Raw genomic sequence first — 26,558 nt, 5'->3', positions numbered from 1 at the left:
ATTGAATAGGGATTATTCTACCTTTATGAAATGGGATTTTGATTAAAACATGGCTTTTCTAGGGTCCATATATCTTCTCAAACCAGCACAATTTCACCCTCTGGCTCCTAAAAAAGACATGTTTTCTCTATATACAAAATACATTAATTTCATAACAATATCAGAAATCCTTAAACCATTTCAGTAGCAATACAAACGAAATACAAAGTTAAAAACAGTATAAACTCCAATCAAAGTTAGTTACAGGCATGGTCTATTCTAAGGCAAAATTCTCCTCTGGCTCTGGACCTATAAAAACTCAAAACAAATTATTTGCTGCCAACATACAAAGGAGGAACATTCATAGGATACATATACTCATTTCCATAGGGAGGAAGGAACACAGGGGTCACTGGACCCAAGCAGTTTCAAAAACCTAAGGAGCAAGGTCCATTAGATTTCAAAGTCTGAGAGTCATTTATCTTCGGGGCTTTAGAAAGCGGCAGTCCCATCCTTTCCAAAGGCCTATGCAGAGGCCTGCCTCTCTCTGAATGCAACCTTGGAGGACACTGGAGAGACCACCTTTTTCTCGGCTGCACCCTCTCCAAACACTGGGGCCGCACCTGGGCTCTCTGCCATCTTCAGGGCACACACTCAATCCCTCCATGTGGTGGCAGCGAGGCTCTCCCCAAACCCCAAGGAATGTACTTCACCGTCTTCAAGGCCTGAGGTAGCATGACTCTTCCACTGCAATGAGGTGGAAGGCCCATCCTCTGCCTTTGGGGCAAACTCACCCTTTCCATGTGCTTGGGTGGGTCTGCTCTCCCGGCCCAAGGCTTCCTGACTTCAGACATCAGCCCCCATGGTTTTGCCTCCGAAGTTATTTTTCCTGCAATGTGTCCCTTCTCTGTCCCTCTCAGTCCTGACTGGCAGTGGTTCTCTTTATACAGATCCTGTAGCACTCTCGTTGGCTTTCTATGCAGTAGCCTTAGATCATGCCCATCAGACATAAGGAGTTTCTACAAATCCTTCCTGGATAAACTCCATGTCCAATCCTGGCTTTCTCTAAGTTGTTTCCATTTGGCCAAGACCTCATGTGGAGCTCTATTCTCTGGGGTCTCCCTTCCTGGAAGCCCAGAATTTTCTAGGACATCAATTTCTGGTTTCTTTGTACTCAAGAGTTCAGTTTTCAGCTTACCTCTCTCCTGTTGCATTTCACTATAAGCTGCAAGGAGAAACCAGGCTGTATTTTTGACATTTAATTTGGAGATCTCTTCGGCTAAATATCCAAGTTCATGGCTTTTAAAATCTGCCTTCCAGCCAAAGCCATGCATCAATTTTGCCAGGTTATCTGCCATTTTAAAACAAGGCTTGTCTTCCTTCCAGTTTGCAATAACACGTGCCTCATTTCTGTCTAAGGCTTCATCAGAGGTATCTTCAGAGTCCACATTTCCACCAACAGTTTCTTCAAAGCATTTTAGGCCTTCTCTATCAAGCTGCTCACAACTCCTCCAAAACCCTCCCTTTATCCATTTAAAAATCCATTCCAACATGTTTGGCATTTGTAAACCGCAGCAGCACCCCACTCTCCGGTACCAAAATCTGTTCTAGTCTGTTAGCTACCAGAATGCAATATCCCAGAAACAGAATGGCTTTTAAAAGGGGGAATTTAATAAGTTGCTAGTTTACAGTTCTAAGGCCGAGAAAATGTCCCAATAAAAGCAAGTCTACAGAAACGTCCAATCTAAGGTATCCAGGGAAAGATACCTTGGTTCAAGAAGGCTGATGAAGTTCAGGGTTTCTTTCTCAAGTGGAAGGGCACATGGTGAACATGGTCAGGGTTCCTCTCTCATCTGGAAGGGGAGATGGCGCACACGGCATCACTTGCTAGCTTCTTCTCCTGGCTTCCTGTTTCATGAAGCTCCCCAGGAGGCATTTTTCTTCTTCATCTCCAAAGGTTGCTGGCTCATGGACTCTCTGCTTCGTGGTGCTGCAACATTCTCTGTCCTTCTGAATCTCTCATTCTCCAAAGTGTTTCCTCTTTTATATGACTCCAGTAAACTTATCAAGACCCACCCAAATGGGTGGAGACAAGCCATCACCTAATCCAGTTTAACAACCACTCTTGGTTAAATCACATCTCAGATCATCACAACAGGAGATGATCTGATTACAGTTTCAAACATACGGTATTGAATAGGGATTGTTCTACCTTTATGAAATGGGATTTTGATTAAAATATGGCTTTTCTAGGGTCCATATATCTTCTCAAACCAGCACAATGACCTAGAAATGTTTCTTGCATTTTAGGAGTTTATATTTCAGGGGAAAAAAATCAGGTTGTTTGAATTATTCAAATTTAAGTAAAGTACTTCAGTCAGATAGGGAAAACACCAACAAAGGTAAGCGCTTACTTAGATGTACATCATTTGGAAAGGTACAAAATCAAAAAGGGCTATAAAATACTTAGCTAAAGCTATTTACATTACAGAAATGGGTTGTTTATTCACGTTGTAAAAAAAGAACACCTACCTCCACCAAATCCATGTCCTTAAGACTCAGTCCTGTTTTCTTTAGTGCCCCATTGATAGCAGAGACGGGACCTGCATTAGAATAAAAATCAATTTCATGTTGTATTTACTTACATATCAAAACTCCTTCATGAAACAGGTAGGTAGGGAGGAAATGATGTGACAGAGTTACTATTAGTAATAGTCAACAAATCTTGCTGTTTTAAAAAGTATATTATTGTGTAGGACAAACAATAGGTATGAGATTAATATGTTTACAAAGAGCTTAGAAAAGTTGATAAAGACGACTCCAAGGTTTCTTTCTGTGAACAGGTAATTCACAGAGACATTATAATTAATAAATAAACAGATGGGAGTATTGTTTATAATCGCATCTGTGCAAAAGTAAACATATATTATTTCTCTAATCTTGAATTGGCAAAGGTGAAAAAAGTCAATCATATCAGGTACTTATGCATTGTTGGAAGATTTAAGTGAGTTTGAAACTTTTGGAAAATATTTTGGCTTCTAATGGAATTGGGGGAATCCTCTCCTCACTTATCGCATCAATTAGAAATGTATTAAGCTGTACGTCACAAAAGGGTGCCTTTCAGGGACTTTTACAACTAAGATACTCCTTCCTGGCTTTGATTCAGTGGCCTCCTAACAGTCCATCAGACATTCCTGAGGTTAAAGAAGGAGGAGGGAGGAGGTCCTGGAAGGAAGCCCAGGCCCCTGACAGACTGCTTTCCTCCCAGGCGAGCTCAGTGCCTCTTACTCAGCTGCTCTTCCCGCCTCAGCTTCTGTTTAGTTTTTCCTCATCTTAGGACCCAATCTTCTTCAGAACTCAGGATAGCACCATCCCTGATTCCAGGGACTTACCAAGAACCAGAATATATATTGGCTGGAAAGAGAGCCCCCTTGGAAGCTCCTGGTGGGAGAACTGGAGAGGCTTGGGGATCCAGTATGGAAATCCCTCCCAATCTGCCTTTCTCCCCTTGCCACTCCCCAGGAGAAAGGGACTACTCACACACCTTTGGTTCCTTGCTTTTCAAGGCAAACTGCAACCCCAGTGTCTTTTAGAGTCCCTTCTTGCTCCTCCTTGTTTGGCTTAGACCTCATATCCCTCCTCCACCTCCTACAGACTTCTAACACGCTGACATCTTTCTGTCTCTTTCTCTCTGTCTCTGGCTGTTTCTCTCTCTGTCTGTATTTCTATCTCTTTCTCCATCTGTCTTTATCTGGTACCCAAGATGGAGCTCTTCCAGGGAACATGACTCATTGTCCTTTTCTGTTCTTAGCTCTTGAAAAAAATTTTTTAATGTGCCAGCACCTGTTGAATAAATGAAGGAGCGAAAGCTCAAAAAAAAAAAAAAATTTGCTGGCCTTACTGTAAACTATTAAATGATGCGACAATAAAGAAATAGAAAAGGTAAAAAGCTGTTTATGCAGTCAGAATGCAGATGAGTTCTGCCATATACAGCTTTAAGATTCCAATCAGCCAAAGGAGTCAAACTGGATTTTGTAGTCATTTACATAGCATACTTAATATCAAATGACAAGGTAGACTGAGTGCTCTCCTGGGATCCAAAACACATGCATTCCTAGTACAGAAGTGATAGTAGCTACACTCTCAACTTTCAGGGCCACTTGGACAAAAGGCAAGAAATAGCAGCAGCATGTCCAAACAGGCACAGCAAGAAAGCACGCATCAAGGCACTTTAGGTAAGAGATATCTGACACAGGAATACATTTATAACTCTAATTCTTGGCAGAGAAATCTAAATAAAACATAATCCCTAACTCAAGAAATGCAAATCCACCTTATTAGACTTCTGAAATAACCCTTAAGCTCCCAGATTTCTGACAATCACCAATGACAACTTTAATAGTTTCCATAATTTAAAATTAAATCTATACTCTTTCCCAAAGGGTAAAAAAAATCTGACGAGAGTAGAAATTCCCATCGGTATCTATGAAAGAAAAAATATGTGGTATGTTCTGTTTTCAAGTAGTCAATCATTCTGAAACAATTTTCACAAATATACCTAAGGTGGAATGGAAAATCAGTCTTTACAAGAAAAGCATAATGCAATCTAAATATAACATATTTATTTTGTTGCCCCATTAAAATCCTGTTGACAACCATCTGCTTATTGGTTAGGGCCATCTAATGAATGTTCTTCAATTTGAAGTGCCAGTTCTGTGTTGGCTACTGATTCAATAGAGAATCGAATTCAACATTCTATTTCTATCTCTAAGGCATGAAAATGGAATGCGTAGTTAATAGTATAGTATCTGTTACCCAGCATGGTCAGGGAATGAAGTAACTCATAGGAGTGAAAGACACACATAATTAAAAGCTGAGGAGCTTCAAAAGGGTAAAATATTTTCTTCTTCATAAACAAAGAACACACCATTCAGCATGTTTCTGTTAACTCAGAATCATTATAGTCAATTGTAACAAGAAGCTAGGCCATACCTTGATTTTTAAAGGGCTCTTTCCAGACCACTCTGTTCTTTACCAAGAAGCAGCAAGATATAGTATTCTTGGCTGGGAAAAGGACACCTTATTTCTAGCCCTGGCTCTTGTCACTAAGGGCTGTGACATGGGTACCTCTTTGGGCTTCAAGTTTCCCATCAGAAGTGTTTTGAATGAGTTTTAAACCTTTTTCTTCTTAAGTAGTGGTATCCTTTCTACAAATGAAGCTTAATAATAATAGATAAAGTCAGAACTGCACCAGCACCAGCTGAAGAGGCTCAAAGCTCCTCCCACCAAAACTGACCATTTCCACCCCTGAGGAGTTCCAGGGAGCATTACCATTCTATAACTGTGTCCTTCTTGCAGCCATTTTCTGATCTCTTCAAGTCCTGGCTTTCTCCCCTTGTTCTGTCTCTGCAACTATTCTTCAGGGCAAAGGATTGTTACATGTTGGATAACTGCATAACTGAGGAATTACTAACCATTCTTAGAAATTAGATCAACCAATCAGTTCTCATCAGATTATCCAATAACCTATTCTTCCCTGCTTATTCAATGGGTGCGCTTCATGTAGTTATCTAGTGTAATCTAAAGCTCTACAACTGAGAGATGAGCACTCTTGGTGAAGGGGGACATCTGATACTGCGGGATACTTGGCATTTTTAGTTCTGTTCAAGCCCTGAGGGAAAAAAAATCCAATCTTTCCACAATGGCATTCATTGTCTTTTAGGGTAAACTTTCAGGTCCTAGAATAGAAGGAAGGAAAACCATTTTCTTTTCTCCCTGACAATGTTAATCTATCATAACTATAAAATATCTATTTATCTATATCAGATAAATTTGGTTGATCATCAAAAAGAATCTAGGTACACTGAAAAAAATCCACATTCCTGGGCTCTACCACAGACACACTGAACCCCAAGGGGTTACAGATGGGTTCTGATGATCATCAAAGATTGATTGGGAACCACTGCTTTAGGTTACTGAAATGATAAATACCATACCAATATTTAGATATTTGAAATTTCAAGCTACCTTCTACTGCTAAGATAAAGTTATATTTTGCTGAAAGTGGGCAGTTGAAAGCTAATAAGCTTTTTTTTTTGGTATGCTGTATGGCAGGGTCACATTTCAATATTTTTCCAGGTGAATATTCCGTGACTACAGCATCATTTGCTGAATTTTTGTTTGCTTGTTGGTTTTTTTTTTTTTTTAATTGTTTTTGCTTGTTTGTTGTTTGGAAAGTGCATGGACTGGGAAGCAAACCTGGGTCTTCTGCATGGTAGGCGAGAATTCTACCACTGAAATATCCTTGCACCCCCTGAAAGCTAATAAGTTTCTATAGCATAGAAAAAAAAATGGACTTTTAACAGATGTCTAAATATCTTGCAGTTTCTGTTGACATAATTTGGGACATAGTGAAAGATGGCAAAATATGGACACATCAGCTTCATTTCTTAGGAATTTTGTGCAGAGATATCTTCTCTGAAGGACATGGCAGCAGATACGGGTGGGTATTAATCCAAAATCAGCTTCAGTGGCATCATTTGAATAGAAGTAGAGGCTTCACTGAAAGAGCTGAGAGGCAAGTCAACAACAGATCACACCCCCTTCTATTTTGGGATCCTCCCTCAAAAACTAATTTAGTTAGCCAAAAAAGACATAAGTTCAGAGAAAACTCTTTGGACCTATCATGAATCATAATTTACACCCTCAGGTAGGCTTACCTTTCAAGTGTGAGGATACATATGGGACAGATCAAGTCTTCTGTAAGTGAGGCACCTAACTGGATCCCTAATTTCCAATGAATGACGTCAGGAACTATTAAAATTCAGCATTATCTGTGGTCCCTAGGAGTACATCCAGCAAAAAGCTCTTTGTTTTGCTTCTAATTCATATTTTCCAAACCAATATGATATATTTTTATAGGGAATTTAAAATTTTCTCTAGGTAGTACTTTGCCAGTCCAGATACACTGTTTGTAATTCTTCATTTTATTATTATTAAGCATCAGCTGAACCTAGGTTAGTACTACTTTGATTTCCTGAGACAATGTGTTTAACTCATAGTGTCAATAGCACTTAAATTAGAGAGACCTGGTTCCATTAGCAGATTTAAACTTTGCAAGACAACCTCTTTAAGCCTCAACTCCTTCATTTGCAAACTAGTCTCTCTTGCTAGAATGGCGGGAAAATTAAATGAGATGTATTAATGAGTAAAACACACAGCAGGGCAGTATAGTGCTATTTTCTCTATTTCAACCTCATGATTTTCTTCCATTTCAGAATTTTTTTTATCTTGTCAGTACCATATAATTCTTCTGTATGTTAATTTTAAAAATCTCAAATGTACCATAAAATATGTTTATCATCCACAAGGAGTTTATACCGTCTTGGTTCCCTATTCTGTCTAGCAAGTGCTGAGTATTTTAAACACTTCATAAAATTTAGTTCTTTAAATGATTACCGATTTTCTTTTACAGACACTTGAAGCTGAAAGATGGCTTATCTCTAGAAATAGAACCAGTTTGTTTGACTATAAACTTACCAATACCCATGATAGAGGGATCACATCCAGACACAAAATAGCCCACAATTCTTGCCATTGGTGTGAAGTTATGTTTTTTAACAGCATCTTCACTAGCTATGATAACAGCGCCAGCACCATCAGATACCCCCTTGAAAACAAAAATAGATTAATCAGAAGATGGAAGAATTCAGACAAGGTTCATGGTCCGAACTAATGGAGTAGTATTTGGAATATGGGCAATATATAGTAAGCAACAGCATAATGTGGGACATAACAAGTAGTACTAGTAGTACTTTGGTGGATTAAGGGGACTATTTTAGACACAAAACAAAACCTCACTAAGAAAAAACAGGAAATAATGTCAAGAAAAAGCCCATATATAGATGTAGGCAGATGTAAGAAGCAAACTGATAAGCTATACACCTGAATCCCAAATCAAACCAAAACACAAAACTAGTATGAAAAGAAAATTAATAAACCAGGTAGATTTCCTTGTAACATTATGAAAAGACTAGAAATTGGAAGATATAAGGGCCCCTATTTAAAATATTTTGTTTTGGACTATGAAAACTCTAATAGTGTATAAACACTACTAGTGAACACTAAAACCTAAATAACTACACTAGCATGAAAAGTATCTGAAAGATAGTTCATGATTATTTTGCATTGAACACATCAGGCAGAGGTAAAGGTAATCTATGGTGATACCTACGGATGCATTCCCTGCAGTGACTGTTCCTTCTTTCTTGAATACTGGAGGAAGTTTATTTAACTGTTCGAGGGTTGTTTGAGGTCGAGCATGCTCATCTACTTGCATTAGCTGTTTCCCTTTTTTTGTCTTCACCTCAATTGGTGCCATCTCATTATTAAAGTAGCCAGCATCATTAGCTGAAATAGTAGAAAGACTATAAGAGTGGAAAAGAAAAAAAAGAGAAAGAAACATTCTTTGATTTAATTTCTGTGTCTACCCCTTACTCACAGTCTACTTTAATATGAGCTTTTATTACTTGTATAACTTTATCTTCCCTACTGGAGGATTTAATATACTATCATGCATTTATGCAGAAGGTAGAGAGAGTTTTTTTTATTGTAAATTTTACATTTTTCTCAATTATTTAAATAGGACTTTCATAATGACTTATCTTTTTCCACTATATGGAAAAATGTATTCTTATGCAAACTTTAATCTGAAACCAATGTGTGATGTGGCTCTTAAAAGACTGAAAGCAGTTTTGGTCTGCATCAATAACAAGGGAGCATGCAGATCACTGGAAATAGAGCCTGTTTGGCTCTGTTTCGTCTGACTGAACCACATGGGAACAACACTTTTAGTTTTTGGAGATTTAAAGGCACACTGGAGGCTCACTGTAAAACTAGAGCATCTCCAAAAGAGGGTAAGAGGTACAGAAGAAATCCTGTCATATAGGAAGGATTTACAGAATTGGTGTTTTTAATTGACAGTGAAGAGAAGACAAGATCACAGTTTTCCAAGTATCTGAAGGCCTATTAACTGAAGAGGAAACTTACTCCACCTTGCTTTAGAAGGCATAGACAGTTAAGGTTATTGAGCTGCCAAGAGTTACAAAGAAAGGAGGGCTTCTTTTCACCTGATTAAAATGTTATAACCATTAGAAGTACTCATTAATGAAAGTAACTCAAGTGATTTCACTTTGATGAAGACAGACTCACTAGTTAGATGGCCACAGATTATTATAGGAATTTTCTAGTGGGCTTTTTTGTTTTCTGAGTTCTATTTCAAATCTTTAAGAGTTGACAAAATAAGGAACAAAGAGTCATTTTCTGAATCAATACTCTTCCACTATAAATGTATAACTGAAAAATAAGAGGATGAGTTGTATGGTAGCTCCATTACACTTAACTCTCTGAAATGCTAAGATGGACTTCATCCTCACTGTTCCAAGTTATCTAATACCTTTAAAGAAGAGTTTCACCTTGTTTATAAGGAACAGTTTATAATACTTAACAGAATATCTGATGTAAAAAACAAAGAAATGATGAAAAACATGTAATTACCAAAAAGCACAATTTTAAATTATTATACGATACGTAAAATCTGAAATGATGAAAATCTTTCCTGTAGTTTTTTTTCCTATACATTTTTATGTTACACAATTTTACCAACCAGCTTTCCATCTCTGTTGTGACTGCAGGGCGTATTTGTCACATTCTTCTCTGCTTATTTTATATTTTGCAGCAAGATTCTCTGCAGTAATTCCCATGGGGAGTTGGATATGCTGATCTGTTAGTCCTGCCCATAAAGAGTCTTCTAGCTATTAAAAGACATTAATAAAGTGATTTGTAAAAGTATATCTTTTGAAGGTAATATGCTAAATTTCTTTAAATTTAAATAAACAGTTCCAATAAACCAAATTAAATTAGACTTTCTGACAAGCATACTATTATTACTATTCATATTTCATTCTGTAATTTAAAAAAAAATTCAATGCCATGATAAAATGCACACAGTCTCCTCTGTTTCTAAATGTGGAGCTCTAAAGAGAGCCAACGGTGCTAAACATGCAGGGTAAGAATGCAGGAAGTTATACGACAGCCAAAAGTTAAACTCAAGATTATATTTTCTTAAAATCTGATGCTGAGTCTTTAGGTAACGCTTTTTTTAAAGAATCTTACTTTGAGACATGATGGGAAAATTTTAAGGTAGACGTATTGGAAAAATAAGAGTGAAGATAACCTAACAAGAAAACTTTAATACCTGTGAGTTAATGTAGAAGCTGAAGAATTGTGAGCGTAACATGCTTCACAATGCAGAGAAATGTACAAATACTATTTCTCTCCTTTTCCACTCTTTCTCCTGCAACAGAATTCACACTGACCTTCTCAAGGGCAGCAATGTCCTCATGGGCCTCAAACTCTCCTCCATTCCCTTACCCACATACCAATGAACAAAGGCATGCTTGGTTTCTATCAGGTCAAATTTGTGCTCCAGGTGAGTGCGGGCCTTAGCAGTGGCTGTAGTATTGCTCAGCAAGTACACAGCTCATTGTTCCTTGCCCCAGTCTCCACCGGGTACTACAGAGGGAGGCTGGTCATTAATGCCAATCTTGAAGCCAGTGAGGCACCAATCCATACAATGAAAGCTGCGCTTGGTCCTGATGGTGGCAGTGGCAGCATTGATGCATTTGAGAGCCGGTTGCCAGGTTTAACTGGCAACAAGCTCTATATTTACTATGGCAAGGGTCCCATTTTGCCCTCAGACTTGCCAGCTCAAAGTAAGTATCATTAATCTCTGCTATATAGAAAGCTGTTCTTGGTAGGCTTTCTCAGCAGAGATGATGGGGGTACAGCAGCCAGAGGAAAGCAGATGTGAGGAAAGGATACCAGGTTAATTTGGAATTCTGTCAGAGCAACTTTCAGAGCACCATCAAACCTAAGGGAAGCAGTGAAGGAGGACACAATCTGGCTAATAAGGCAGTTAAGGTTGGTGTAGGTTGGGCACTCAAATTTGAGGTTTCTACGACAGATGTCATAGATGGCCTCATTGTCTCTCATGAAGGCATAGTCTGAGTTTTCCAGGGTGATGGGGGGGGGGGGGTGATGATGGAGCTGTGGGGCTCAACTAGAGCTATGGAAATCTGGGGGCTGAGTTAATGGAGAACTCTAGTTTGGAGTTCTTGCCATTATCAACAGAGACGTTTCATTAGTAGGGAGGTGAACCCACCAGTTCCCCCATAAAACTGCAAAAATAACAAGAAGTCCCGGTAGACCAGTTTACAAATTGTGTCTAAGACGAGGTCAATGATCTCTTTGCCAATGATATGATACCTGTGGGCAAGGAAATACTGACAGCATTTTCCTTGCCTCTGATGAGCTGCTCAGGGTAGAAAAGCTAGTAATAAGTGACAGTGGGAACTTCATCAATGACCATGGGTTCCATGTCTAGAAACATTGCTCGAGGCACGTGCTTTGTGGTGCCTGTTTCGCTGAAGGAGTTGAAGGAGTCATCTCCTCCCCTATTGGTCTTGTCACATGGCATCCAGTCCCACGGCCCCATGTTCCAGACAGTATCGGGCCATGGGTCTGGATGCCGTGTTCCAGACAGTGAACTGGATTAGATCCAGACAATCCAAGCACTGTCAGATTAGAGATGCTCTCACACATGGTGACTATGGGTCAGGAGACAAAGACAACAGGAGCAGACACTGGGTTTGGGTTACCATCCCCAACAAGCTAAGAGTCAAGGTAAGTAATGCACTCTCAGGCTGTGTTTTCCTGTGGCCACTTTTGTAAACCCCAGTTATGAGCTTCTTGGGAAAGAGTATATATGTGTTCCGTTTTCATCCCATGCCTTCAGTGATAGGAACAGCTTGCTCTATCACTTACTAGGCAGTTGAGAAGAACCTGGGAGAGGTTACGTGAGTAACAGAAAAAGTTATTTGTAATACAATTACAGTCTCTGGTAAGTACGTCCCTTGCTTCTTTCAGACTGCCTCACCACCTTTTGATTCACTGACTTATTTTTCCAAAGGTTTTCTCCAATATATTTGGTGTCTAAAATATTTATATATTATGTTCTGTCTCATTCCTCTCAACTTTCAAAAGGAGTCAGATGAGAAACTATTAGTGAACAGTGAAAATCAATCATTACTATTGGAAAGTGCTAAAAATATGCTATCAGTTCTTTCATATGCAAAGGACAGTATAATATTATTCTTTATTAGTATTAATATTTTTAGGTTGTAGTTCTCATTAACCTAAGGAATATTTTTTGTCTGGTTGATGTGGGCTAGACAATACAATCTGTATTCCAAGACGATTTTCTGTAACGAAGAAATCTACTCAATGAAAATTACCCTCGAAATAAAATTTCCATGAATCATGGTAAAGATTTAATTACTGAAGTTACCAATTATTCAGGAGAGATTAATTAAGCCTTTTCCAATCTTATTAACCAATTCTTCCTTTCTCTCCTGTGCTTATGGCCACTTCCACTTGCCAGTTCCATGACCAGAGGTGTGCTGAGATACAGTCTAATTTTTTTGTGGGTTAAATATCAAAAGAAAGAAGGACGTTGAAACAGTTTACAAATTTCAATTCATTCATATCCTGCCAATCCCCTATTAACAAAATTGATTTCAAAATCGGTTCTCTTTCCCACCAAAAGCTATGTCACTAAAATTATTAATAGCATAAGAAATGATTTTTTATAAATTTAATTATCTAACCTTGAGATCTAATCCAAACTTGGTTCCAAAACGCGCATTTCTGAGACAGTACGGAGCCTGGCTCATGCTTTCAGTTCCTCCACACAAGACAACTTCAGCTTCTTTAACACAAATTTCCTATTTAAAAACAAACAAACAGGAGGTACAAGGGTAGTTCAGTGGTGGGATTCTTGCCTGCCATGTGGGACACCCGTTCCTGGTCCATGCACTTTCCAAAAAACAAACAAGCAAAACAAACAAACAAACAAACAAAATTCAACAAATGGTGCTGCAGTAACAAATGGAAAAACAATGAAATGTGACCCTGCCATACAGCATACAAAAAATAAACAAATAAATAGAGACTTCTATTGTGCCAGAAGTGCATATTAGGTAGTATGTACAAATGAATGGTAATTCAAATAAGCAATGTCTTTTTTAGCTTACAGTGACTCAAAAGGAAATGCTTTTAAAACTAATTGTAAAGCATTGTGAAAGTATCCATTCTCAAGATACAGGGGGGGAAACTAACAGACTTTAATCATTTGTGCCTTAGTAGCAGACCCTAACTGCATTTTGATTGGGAACGGTAATTCTTAACTCAATACAAATCTTGAAAATCAGAGAGATATTAATGTCTGGTATAAATGAACAAACTGTCAGCAGATAATAAAGGTCAGATCCTTTAAAAAAAAGCAAGAGTAAAATTTATCCTATTAATGGAGGTAGCTGAAGGAGACAAGAGATTTACAAGAACTAGTTCAACCTTGGAGGCATATAAAAAGGAATCCATTTCATTCTTCCAGTTGTTTCCAAACATTTGCACTTCTCAGAAAAGAAGCAAATAGTATGGTCCCAAGAGGCTGATGTTTAAAATTATTGCTTAGAAAATCAGGGTCACTATTTAAAATACATTGTTTCAGAAACAAATTAAAGTGAAAGTAAGTTATTCATTACAATGTCTAACTTTTATTTTATTTTGTAATAAAATGAAGACTTTTTCTTTTTCTTTTTTTTGAATGAGCAGGCACCAGGAATCGAACTTGGTCTCCGGCATGGCAGGTGAGAATTCTGCCATTGAGCCACCGTCGCACTGCCCAAAATGAAGACTTTTACTACTAAAATTGGATTTCAGTGTATTTTCTATTGTATGCTCAGGGGAGCAAAAATATTTGCTCAAATGTCCTATAAAAAGGTCAAATTAATTTATACTTTGACTTATAATAATATCATTCAATTCCTTTGTAATAAAATACATTTTCTTATCAACCTCTAAAACCTACAACTCTTCCTCTCCTCACGTTCTTCTTTCAGTGTTTCAAAGTGCTTTACAGGGAACTCTTGCAGACCTGGATTCAAATTCTGCCTCTAAGACTTTGTAACAGTAATAATACCTTTAATAATCACTCCCCTTATCTGTAAAATGGGAATAACAGTTCTTGCCTCATAGGATGCTTGCAAAGATTAACTGTGATGCTGTTTATAAATAAGCACAGTGCTTGACACAAAGGAATCATTCAATAAATGACAGTATTATTAGTTTTCAAAAACTATTTTCCTCCTTTGAAAATTTTTTCAGGAAGAATAAAATACTGGTCTCTCCTTATTAACACAGCAAAATGAAAACCTATGATATTATACCAAAGTGAGGCATTTCATCTAATAACTATTACTCTATTTTCAGAGAATCAAAAAAAATGCTGCCCATACCTGACATCCATTTATAATAGACTGGAAACCGGAGCCACAGAGCCTATTAACAGTGAGAGAAGGGGTCTCTTTTGGGATTCCAACACGCAAACCTACGTGCCTTGCTAGGTATGCAGCATCTGAAGAACTCTGGAACAGAGGAAGAAGGAAAAGAATGTCCTCTATGAATCTAGGAATTGAGAACAAGGATAAAATACATGGAAATGTTGGCAATTTATCAAAAATGAAAATTTATAAGACACCATGCTTATAGGAACAGTATATTTTACATAATACATGTGTTTATGATTAGAGTAAAAACTGTAATTTGGTCAACAGTATTTTTTAATAGAGTTTTTCTTCTAGAGCAGTTTTTAGGTTTTAGAAACATTGCTCAGAAAGTAGAGTACCCATATACTACTATCCCCACCCCCTGCCCCTGCAGTTTTCCCTTCTATCTTGTAGTAAATTAGTATGATACATTTGTTACAACTGAGGAATCAGCATTGATATATTATGAGCTGTAAGTCCATATTTTCCATTAGGGTTCACCCTTTGTGTTCTACAGTTTTATGGGTTTTGACACATGCATAAGTTCATGTACCCACCATTATAGTATACAGAACAGTTTCAATGTCTTAAAAATCCCCTATGCCCCACATATTCATCCCCTGTCCCAATAATCACTATCTCCATAGTTTTTACTGTCTATATAGATTTTGCCTTTTCTAGACGGTCACACAGTTGCAACCATAGTCTGTAGCTTTTTCAGATTGGCTTCCTTCACTTAGCAATATACATTTAATATTCATCCTTATCTTCTCAAGGCTTGATAACATTTCTTATTATCATGGAACAATATTCCATTGTAATTATGTTCCACATGCTTACTGACCTACTGAAGGGCATCTTAGTTATTTCCAAGTTTTGGTAATTACGATAAAACTGCCACAAACATTCGTGTGAAGTATTGTATGGGCAGGTCTTTAGCTCATCTAAGTAAATATACAGGCATGTGATTGCTGGATCAGATGGTATGACTATGTTGTAACTTTGTAAGAAACCACAAAAACTATCTTCCAAAATGACTGTATCATTTTACATTCCCACAGCATCAAACGGTTTTTAGATATACTAAATGCTTTTTTTTTTTTTTTTTTTTTTTTTTTAAAGAAAGACAGAGAAGGAAGGAAGGATAGAAGGAAGGAAAGGAGGAAGAAAGGGAAACATCTTTAAACATTTTCTTATTTTTATTATATTTTGTTTGTTTGTTTGTTTTTTACATGGGCTGGGGCCGGGAATCGAACCGAGGTCCTCCGGCATGGCAGGCAAGCACTCTTGCCCGCTGAGCCACCGCGGCCCGCCCTAAATGCTTTTTACTTAGAGAAAACCTTTTATTAAGTCCTCAGTATAAGACAAATTTAAACTAATTAGAACTGTTGGAATAGGTTATCTCAAAGTAGTATGTTCCTTAACAGTTAAGTATCAAGGCTATGGATTTCAACATTGGGTGCATATTAGAATAACCCTGTGTGTCAAACTGAAACTATTATGTACCCTAGAAAAGTCAAGTCCTTTTATTCCTCATTTAATATTGCTGGGTAGGATCTTTTTGATGGTTTCCATGGAAATGCAACCCACCCAATTGTGTGCAGCAACTTGATTAGATGGATTCCATGAAGATGTTTCTCTACTCATTCAAGGTGGGGTTGCTTATGGGGCTCTTTAAGAGAGAACCATTCTGGAAAAAGCTTTGGAGCTACCAGAACCAACAGAGCCAAGAGAACAGACAGAGCCCTGGGGAAGCTGTTGAAGATTCTTGGAGAGAAAGCTAGGTGCATCGCCATGTACCTTTCCAGCTGAGAGAGAAACCCTGAACATCATCGGCCTTTTTGGACCAAGGTATCTTCCCCTGGATGCTTTAATTTGGACATTTTCATAGCCTCAGAACAGTAAAACTGCAACTTAATAAATTTCCCCTTTAAAAAACCGTTCCAATCTGGCACATCACAATTTTGGCAACTTTCAAACTAGAACAAGCTGGAAGTTTTATAATTAAATGCTGATGTCCAAGCTCTTCACCAAAAAATTAATATTTTGACTAGTGCATTTCCTAATATAAAAAAAATAAAAAATAAAAGGTCAGAATCAGGCCAGGCCAAGGACATGGATTGTTGAAGGCAGTGTCCATTACTTGGCAGCAAAGACTATTGTGTGCACGAATAACCTCAAGGAAATTGGGAGAGGTGCTTTCAACAAACCATGTGCAAAATGTTCCCCCAAAATAAGAACTGGGATAAGTTTCTCAGACTGTGTGTCCATAAGGACTTAAACCTAAGATCATTGTTTTGCCAAAGGCCATTATTCATGAGAAAGCTGGGCATTGCCTGTGTGAATAAAAGTCTGCCCTCTTAAGCACTCGAGGTTGTTCTAACAAGACAGCAGTCCCCTGTTCACCCATATCCTCTTGTGTTTGGGTATTTCTTTTACTGCAAGCGAGTGCATCTGCATAACTCCCAACAAGACCTGTATGATCAACTGATGTGGACAAGAGTTTCAAGACCATTCAATGGGGAAAGAAGAGTCTTTTCAACAAATGATCTTAGGACAACTGGACAGTCACATGCAAAAAAAGTGACTCATAATATAGATAATTGTGAACTAAAAATGGGTCGAAGACCTAAATGTTAGAGCGAAAACTACAGAACTCGCAGGAGAAAACGGGTAAATCTTCATGGCCTTGGATTTGGCAAAGGACACTTAAAAATATGGCACCAAAACCATGAGCAACAAAAGAAAAAATAAATAAATTGTGGACCTCATCAAAATTAAAAACTTGTGCTTCAAAGGACAACATCAAGAAGGTAAAATGACAATTCTCAGAATTGGAGAAAATATTTGAAAATCACGTTTCTGATAAGGGATTTGTATCCAGAATATATAAACAATTCTTACAACTCAATAATTAAAAGACAAATGACCCAATTTAAAATAGGGAAAGGATCTGAATAGACATTTCTCCAAGGAAAATATATAAGCACATGAAAAGATGCTCAACAACATTACTGATCAGGAAATGCAAATCAATATCAAAATGATACACTTCACATCTACTAGATGGTTAGAATTAAAAAAAAAAAGTGTTACTGAGGATATAAAGAAACTGCAATCCTCATACACTGCTGCTGGGAAGATAAAATAATCATCTGCTTTGGCAAACGGTTCAGCAATTCCTCAAAAAGTTAAGCACAGACCTAGCATATGACTATGTAATTTTACCCCCAGGTATATATCCAAGAGAAAAGAAGACATATGTCCACACAAAAAGTTGTACAGGAATATTTATAGCAGTATTGTTTGTAATAAGCTAAAATGTGGAAATAACTCCAGTGCCCATCAACTGCTAGATTAACAAAATGAGACAAAAATGAGACAATGGAATATTATTTGCCTATACAAAGGAATCAAGTTGGAGCTTCCAGGGAAGATGGTGGAGTAAGGAGATACAGGACACACTCCTATGAAAACAGCCAGTGGTTTTTGGAGAAACTGTTTGAATCAACAGTTCTGGGATTCTGGAGACTGGCGGAGCACTATACAGCATCCAGGAAAGAACAGAGTGGGAAGACTGAGAAGCTATAGCAAAAACTGTGAATGAATCAGTCCCATGGCAGTGGCCAGCACCCATTTCTACACCTTGGAGGCTTGCCTCAGATGTGTTCGGTGGCTGGCTGCTGCAGACTGAGTACGGTGTGAAGGTCTTCCTCCCTGGGAAAAGGTTAGAGGGTGGTAGTGGTACATGGTCAAGTAGTGGGTGTAGCTTCTGATTAGTAAGTTTGTACTGCTGGGTCTGGCTCTGAATTGCTGTTCTAGCTTGCCAAGAATAGGGTTCCCACTGTCATCATTTCAACTGCCCAGCAGAAGTTGAAAGAATATACACCTTCGTTTGGACTGTAGGGAAAGGTTTGTTGGGCAGGCCAGGGAACTGCAGCTTATGGGAGGCGGGGAAAAAAGAGGCTTTTGGGCATTTCTCTTGACCCTCTTCCCAGGACCCTCTGGAACTAGTTTGTATCACCTTCATGGGTCCCTGGTCTTGTTTTGATCAGTTAAACATGGGAAATTATAAAGATCTAGAATAAACTGAACCAAGTGTCAAAAAAGCACTGAGCACAAAATTAATCAACAATAAAATCCTATGCAAATCTGATCCTGCAACCTTGCTGTTAGGTATGTAACTGGAGAAAATGAGAGTAGGGATATGAATGGACACTCGCACATAGATATTTAATGGCAGCAGTGTTCACAATTTGCAATGAATGGAGGTGGCCTAAGGGTAAAACAAATGAGGAATAGAAGGCGGGACTATGGTGTAAACTGAGTAGCTACTAGAAGGAATGAATTTGTGAGGCATGCAATTAGGTGAATGAACCTTAAAGACAACAGGCTGAATGAAATGACAGAAACAAAATGACAAATATTATCATGCCTCACTTATATGGATAACTGTAATAAACAAACTCAGAAAATAGAAGTTGAGAGCATGGGTTATCAGGTTGGGACCTATAATAAAGAGTTCTAGATCATAAGTTCTTATAGCAGTCACATATATTCAGGAGTTCTAACTATTATTTCTAAATTCTGAGATGCTGAGCTATTTGTGTATGATCTGGTCAATTCCTGAAACTTTGGGTATTTATGTAACACCTGAGACTCAGAGTTAGAGCACTGGAGCTATGAAAACCAGCATTAACCCATACAGCAACTGTTTAAAAAGTTGAAAAAGTGATCAGACTTCACTGGAGATGAATGAAGCTGATCTGGATACGACTAAGGTAAATCAGAATATTGGGTAAAGGATGATATGGCCTATATTTTAAAACTTTAACTTCTGTGTGAGACCAAAGAAAGAGAGATTTATTTGGTGCAAAATTTATATTTTGGCTAACGCATTATCAAATTTAACGTGTATGGTCAATTTATTTGAATACCATAATCACATGGAATCTTGAATGGGGTGTGAAAATCTTGTTTGTTTGTACAGGTTAACATGATGCCCCAATATATCCCAGAGTAATATGGGCAGAGAATAAAAAAAAATTCACAAAGTTCCCTTGGGGGACTGGGGAGAAAGGACATATTAAACTTCCCCATCTGGGGAATTCCTGATATTCTCATAGGTAGTGGAAACAACTAATTCAATAGGCTGAGCCCTCGATCTTGGGGTTCAACCACATGAAACTTATTCCTGCAAAGGAGAGGCTAAGCCTGCTTAAAATTAGCCCTAAGAGTCACCCTTAGAGAATCTCTTTTGCTGCTCAGATGTGGCCTCTCTCTCTATGCCAACTCGGCAGGTGAATCACTGGCCCCCCCACTATGTGGGACAGGACTCCCAGGGGTATAAATTTCCCTGGCAAAGAGGGATATGACTCCTGGGCACGTTTTGGGACCCAGCATCAAGGGATTGAGCAAGCCCTCCTGACCAAAAGGAGGAAGAGAGAAATGAGACAAAATAAAGTTTTAGTGGCTGAGAGATATAAAAAACAGAGACAAGAGGTTATCCTGGAGGTTATTCTTATGCATTATATAGATATCCTTTTTTAGTTCAATGTGTATTGGAATGGCTAGAGGAAGAACCTGAAATTGTTGACTTGTATTCCATTAGCCTTGAGTCTTGAAGACAGGACTATGTAACTATATAGCTTTTACAATATGAATGTGTGATTGTGAAAACCTTGTGGCTGACGCACCCTTCATTCAGGGTATGGACAGATGAGTAAAAAAAAATGACAAAAAATAAATAATAGAGGGGATGAGGTAAAACAATTTGGGTAGATTGCAACACTAGTGATCAATGAGAGGGAGGATAAGGGGTATGGGATGTATAAGCTTTTTCTTTTTATTTCTTTTTCTGGACTGATACAAATGTTCTAAAAATGATGATGATGAATACACAAACTATGTGATGATACTGTGAACCACTGATTGTATACTTTGAATGGACTGTATGTACGTGACGATATTTCAACATTAAAAAAAACCCTAGGCAAAAGAGATAAACTGACCATCAGAGTAAACACATCAAGATAATGCCTAGAAGTCAGCAAAAAATTAGAAGTCATACTAAGAACTGGAAGATATGGCCCAGTTAAAGGAACAAATTTAAAAGTCAGAGGGGCCACAAGAATTTGGAACAACTAATCAAAGATATTCAAACAAATCTCCTAAATCAATTCAAGGAGATGAAGGAAAATATGGCTAAACATAAAGGATATTAAGATGACAGCAGGTAAACACAAAGAAAGATCTGAAGGCATGCAAAGAAAAATGTCTTATGGGAATGAAAGGCACAATAGATGAAATTAAAAATACAGTAGAGACACATTACAGCAGATTTAAACAGGTAGAAGAAAGGATCAACAAATTAGTGGAGGGGATATCAGAAATCTTAGAAGAACAGTGAGAAAAAAGAGTGAAAAAAATTGAGCAAGGTCACAGGGAACTGAATGATAGCACAAAGGGTACACAGTGCCATGGGTGTCCCAGAAGGAGATGAGAAGGGAAAAGGGAGGAAAGAATATCTGAGGAAATAATGGCTGAACATTTCCCAATGCTAACTGAAAGACATAAATATATGTCTAAAAGGTGCAACATACTCCAAATAGAATAAAACTGAATAGACCTACTCCAAGACACATACTAATTAGAATGTCAAATGTTCAAGATAAAGAGAGTATTCTGAAGCAGTAAGAGAAAGGTGATTCATCTCATACAAAGGATGCTCAATAAAACTAAGTATCGATTTCTCACCAGGAACCATGGAAGTGAGAAGGCAGTGGTGTTATACAGTTAAGATACTGACAGAGAAAAACTGCCAGCCAAGAATTTTTTACCCAGCAAAGCTGTCCTTCAAAAATGAGGGAGAGTTTAAAATTTCTTTAGGCCAAAAGGAAAAGACAGGAGAGAGAGGCTTGGAGGAAAGTGTAGAAATGAAGTATCAGTAAGAATAATTAAAAGGGTAGTAAGTGAAAAAAAAAGACATATAAAAGCCAAAGGATATATTTCCAGGAAAATGGAGTAATAGGGAGGGAAATGCAGAACCTACTTCTTTCCCAAAAGCAGTGAGTGGCCAGGCAGAAACTCTGAATTAACTTCTTGGGGGCTCTGGAAAAAAGGGGAGCACTGTACAATAGCCAGGGAAGTGTGTGATGAAGAGATTGAAAATCTATGGTCAGAGAGTGAATAATTCTGTCTGTAATTCCTGGTGCTTATCCCTGACACCTGAGGGAAGTAGTGGTAGGTAGTCTGCTACAGATTGGAATGGCCACAGGAGTTCTCCACCCCAAGTTCTGAGGGGACACAACCCAGTACTGTGTCAGTTATTGGCTGGTGAAGTTGGAATGCAAGATCCCGCTGGCCCTGCTTATCCTAGTTAGATACTGATGGGTGCCACCGTTATGAGTGCACAAGAGATAGAACTGACAAAGGGCCATAACAGCCTGCCTTTGTAGGGTAATAGGTAGGTGAAGAGTGCCGTCTGCTGGACAGATTAGAAAGTGTAGCTGGTGATGTGCAAGGAGAAAAAAAATAAAAAAGGTTTTTTGGAGTCCTTCCTAACCCTCTCCCAGAGCCCTCTGCAGCTGGTCTATATCAACTGCATGGGTACTTGGCCCTGTTTTGACTGGGAAATACTGATGAACCAACTGTCAAAGATAAGCCTAGCACATACCTAGTTAGCAACAAAATCCTAGACAAGAGAGAGAAACTGACCTTTAGAAAACCCATCAAGATCATCAGATGATCTGATATCGGCCGAAAATCACAAGCCATACTAAAACTCAGGAAGATAGGGCTCAGCCCAGGAACACACTGAAAAGTTGGAGAAGATACAGCATATGGAATAACTATTCAAAGATGTTCAAACAAATCTCGTAAGTCAATTTAAGGAGATTGCTAAGAGATAAAGAATATTAAGAAGACATGGGGTGAGCATAAAGGAATTGAAAGCATACAAAGGAAAATAACAGATCTTATGGGAATGAAAGCATAATAGATGAAATTAAAAATACACTAAAGGCACACAACGGCAGATTTGAAGAGGCTGAAGGAAGGTCCAGGGAGCTAGAAGACAGAGCAACCAAATTCAAACAGAAAAAAGAACAGAGGGAGAAAAGAATGGAAAAATTTCAGCAGGGTCCCAGGGAAATGATTGACTACATGAAGTACACAAACATATGCATCACTGGTGTTCTAGAAGAAGGGAAAAGGGCCAGGAAGAATATCTGAGGAAATAATGGCTAAGAATTTCCCAACCCTTATAAAACATATGAATATGCATATCAAAGAAACCCAACATACTCCAGACAATAAATTCAAATAGACCCATTCTAAGACATAATAATCAGACTGTCAAATGCCAAAGATAAAGAAAATTCTAAAAGGAGCAAGAAAAAAGCAATTCACTACATCAAGGGAAGCCAAATAAGCTGAGTGCTGATTTCTCATCATACACCACAGAGGCAAGAATGCAGTGGTATATACTTAAGACACTGAAGGAGAAAAATGGTCAGTCAAGAATTCTTTATCTGGCAAAACTGTCCTCCTAAAAAGAGGGCAAATTTAAAATATTCACAGATAAACAGAAGCTGAGAGAGTTCATTAGATAAACAGAAGCTGAGAGAGTTCACTAACAGGAGAGTAGCTTTACAAGAAAATCTAAAGGGTGTTCTACCAGCTAAAAAAGAAAGACAGGAGAGAGGCTAGGAGGAGAGTATGGAAATGAAGATTATCAGTAAGGGTAACTAAAAGGATGAAAGAAATAAATGGCTGAAGTTTAAGTACTGCCTTTACAGTAACAATACTGAATGTTAATGAATTAAATTCCCCAACCAAAAGATAGATCTGCAAAATGGATAAAAAACCTCATCCATCTATATAAGTTGTTTACAAGAGACTCATTTTAGACCAAAAGATACAAATAGTTTGAATGTTAAAGGTTTGAAAAAGATCTCCCACAGAAGAAAAAATATTGGTAGCAATACTAATATCAGACAAAATAGACTTTAAATGTGAAAATGTTACGAGACAAAGAAGGACATTATATATTAATAAAAGGAGCAATTCACCTAGAAGAAATAACAATCATAAAGATCTACACATCTAACCAAGGTGCACCAAAGCATGAGGCAAACACTGGAAAAATGGAAGGGAGTAATAGATGTCTCTATTAAAATAGTGGGAGACTTCAACATACAACTCTTATCAACATATAGAACATCTGGACCTAGGATCAACAAGGAAACAGAGGACCTAAATAAGATAAATGAATTAGACCTACCAGACATATACTGGAATTGCACTCCAAACAGCAGGATATACATTCTTCTCATGCTTATGGAACATTCTTAAAAACAGACCACACTGGGTCACAAAACAGGTCTCAATATATATATATATATACATTTTAAATTGTTTTTGTACTTTTTTTTCTGAGAATAATACTGTAGTTATTAATAGACATGATGGAGGAAGTGGGGGAAAAAGACAGATTATATACCATTTTGTATATATGCATAATTTGACCCAGTTTGGCATGAACTCAGATTTTCATATGTACGTATTCATGTTAATGTATGTAGAGGGAAGGTCTGTCCAATATGTTCATTGTTTTTAGGTTGTAGGATTAACAAACTAATGGGAGGATTTTTTTTTTAACTTGTGTATTGTATAATATAACATACATACAAAGCAAAGAAAGAAAAAAGCAATAGTTTTCAAACTACTCTTCAATAAGTAGTTACAGGACAAATCCCAGAGTGTGTCTGGTTCTGTATGGGTTATCATACTATCATCTTACATTTTTCCTTCTAGCTGCTCTAGAACATTGGAGGCTAGAAGGATTAAATTTTATCATCACAATTGACACTTTTTTCTTTTTTGTGAAAAATAACATACATACAAAAAAGCAATACAATTCAAAGCACAGTGCAACAATTAATTGTAGAATAGATTTCCAAGTTTGGTATGGGTTACAATCCCACAATTTTGTTTTTACTTCTAGTTGCTCTAAGATACCGGAGACTAAAAGAAATATCAATTTAATGATTCAGCAATCACATTCATTTGTTAAGCCCTATCTTCTCGATATAACTCCATCATCACCTCTGATCTCTCTCCAACTCCTTAGGGGAATCTGGGTTATGCCCATTCTAATTTTTTCATGTCTGAAGGGGCTGTCGATAATATGGGGTAAGATGGAAGTAGCTGATGTTCCGGAGAGGCTGGCCCTCTAGGTTTCAGGACTTACCTGGTTCAGGGACCCATTTGGAGTTGTAGGCTTCTGGAAAGCTACCCTAGTGCATGGAACTGTTGTAGAATCTTCATATTGCCCTAGGTATTCTTTAGGATTGGCTGAAATGGTTTTGGTTGAGGTTTGGTGTAGAGAGCCGCTTTCCGGGTTTGGCCTAGTGGACACGCTGCAGCCTGCTCTAGAGTTCCCCCCGCCCATCGAGTGAGCCAAGATGGCGCTCACATCCTGCTTCCGCAAATGACGCACACGCCCACCAACCCTATCTTCCAATCACCTCTGTATACGTGGCACTAACCTATTGGGTTTGGGCACAGTATATAAGAGGTTACCCGGACGGGGTGGGTGGAGACAACCCACAGGGAGCCGTGCCTGACGGCCGCATAGAGGTTGTTCCCCCGCGGGGCATCTTGTCCCGCGCGGAACCTGTAACAGAGAATGCAAGCTTAACTCCAGTAAAGGTCTGTGCTTACAACTGCTACGTGTCTTGGACCTGTGTTTCTCACCAGCGCGGATTTGTCTGCGTCTGTCTCTCTCTCCCTCCTGTTCCCTCCGCCGGCCGGGGACCAGAAGCTGAGCGAGAAGTCGCGGACAAGTGGTGGCCCGTACGGGGACCCTTCTGCTGCCTTTCCCCGAGCTGGTGAGGACGTGCTTCTTGAGTTCGCAGCGGACTTTCCACGCCTGATCACCGTGGGAAGGTAAGTGCTTCCTATTACGTGAGAGTTAAGGGCTGTGGGCGTTCAGGTAGCCCCAGTGAATCGGGAGAGCTCCCCGATTGATTAAAGTACAGTGCCGACTGCAAGCATGGGGCAGTCAGGAAGTTCACCTTTGTTAGCTCCCTTAAAGACCCTTTTAGCGGACGGCTCCTGTGAAAGTGAGCCGCCCACTTGCAAGCCGCCAGAGTCAGACGTTAGTTCGGACGACTCTGACTCGGAGTCAGATAGTAATGAGACCGAGGGTGCAGACGCGCCTCCGCTGATCGATTGGGGGAGGCCCCCTGTCTCACCCACGCAGCCTTCCGCCCCGCCAGCGCCTGCTGCAGGGACGCGGCGGCTTCCGGTGAATGGTTTTGGTGATCTCGCCAAAAACCCTCACCACGGGCTCCCTCTGGTGGCCGAATCAGGTAATTACAGTGGCTGTTCTCCAACTTCTAAGCGCTTGTTAAAAAGAATGGGATATGTCCCCGGCAAAGGCTTAGGAGCCTCATTGCACGGGCGCGCAAGGCCTATACAAGCTGTCTCCAATTCTGACAGACGAGGCCTGGGTTTTTCCTAGGGGCCACTGAGGGGAGATTCCCACCCACACCTATAAAACTAAAATGGAAGACCAGTACCCCGGTGCGGGTGCCTCAGTGGCCATTATCACAGGAAAAACTCTCAGCATTGCATACTCTAGTGTCTATACAGCTAAAAGAGAGCCATATCATTCCCTCCACATCGCCTTGGAACACACCCGTATTTGTCATAAAGAAAAAATCAGGCAGATGGAGATTGTTACATGATTTAAGAGCCGTTAATAATTGCATGGAATCCTTAGGACCTGTTCAGATGGGGTTGCCCCTTCTCTCAGCTCTGCCAGAGCATTGGTCTATTTTCATCTTAGACATCAAAGACTTACTAAAGAAACAGAAAGGGGGAATAGGCCACGGCCTGTCCCCAAAGGCTCAACTGTCCATAGCCTTGTTTACGTACAATTTTTTAAATGAAAATTCACTAGGAATGACACCTGCTCTTCAGCACACTACTCCGAGTCCTCCACATAGAGGTCTAGTCCGTTGGAAGGATGTCCTGTCAGGACAATGGCAAGGCCCTGACCCAGTGCTCAGCTGGGCCAGAGGCTCTGTTTGTGTTTTTCCCCAGGAGCCAGGATGTCAACCAGTGTGG

At 38.9% G+C, this 26,558-nt stretch overlaps 1 protein-coding gene across 7 annotated transcripts in view; it reads right to left on the bottom strand.

The window, feature by feature from the left end:
• ACAA2 (acetyl-CoA acyltransferase 2) overlaps positions 1 to 26,558 on the bottom strand; it is a 52,188-nt gene that overhangs the window by 4,276 nt on the left and 21,354 nt on the right. For 5 of the 7 annotated variants that reach the window (XM_077135493.1, XM_077135494.1, XM_077135496.1 and 2 more), the window contains exons 3-8: positions 14,394 to 14,522; positions 12,705 to 12,821; positions 9,644 to 9,791; positions 8,213 to 8,388; positions 7,519 to 7,648; positions 2,512 to 2,582 (exon numbers count right to left, since the gene is read on the bottom strand). In XM_077135493.1, the coding sequence (XP_076991608.1) occupies positions 2,512 to 2,582; positions 7,519 to 7,648; positions 8,213 to 8,388; positions 9,644 to 9,791; positions 12,705 to 12,821; positions 14,394 to 14,522 (771 nt within the window). Of the gene's footprint in view, positions 1 to 2,507; positions 2,583 to 4,971; positions 5,199 to 5,310; positions 5,397 to 7,518; positions 7,649 to 8,212; positions 8,389 to 9,643; positions 9,792 to 12,704; positions 12,822 to 14,393; positions 14,523 to 26,558 lie in introns of those variants that run through there. The other 2 variants (XR_013165132.1, XR_013165133.1) reach the window with 2 other exon arrangements.

The sequence above is a fragment of the Tamandua tetradactyla genome, chromosome 18 (genome assembly GCF_023851605.1).
Source record: "Tamandua tetradactyla isolate mTamTet1 chromosome 18, mTamTet1.pri, whole genome shotgun sequence".
Classification (NCBI taxonomy): Eukaryota; Metazoa; Chordata; class Mammalia; order Pilosa; family Myrmecophagidae; genus Tamandua; species Tamandua tetradactyla.
Note: the sequence above shows the minus strand (reverse complement) of the source record. Positions and strands in the feature narration are given on the sequence as shown.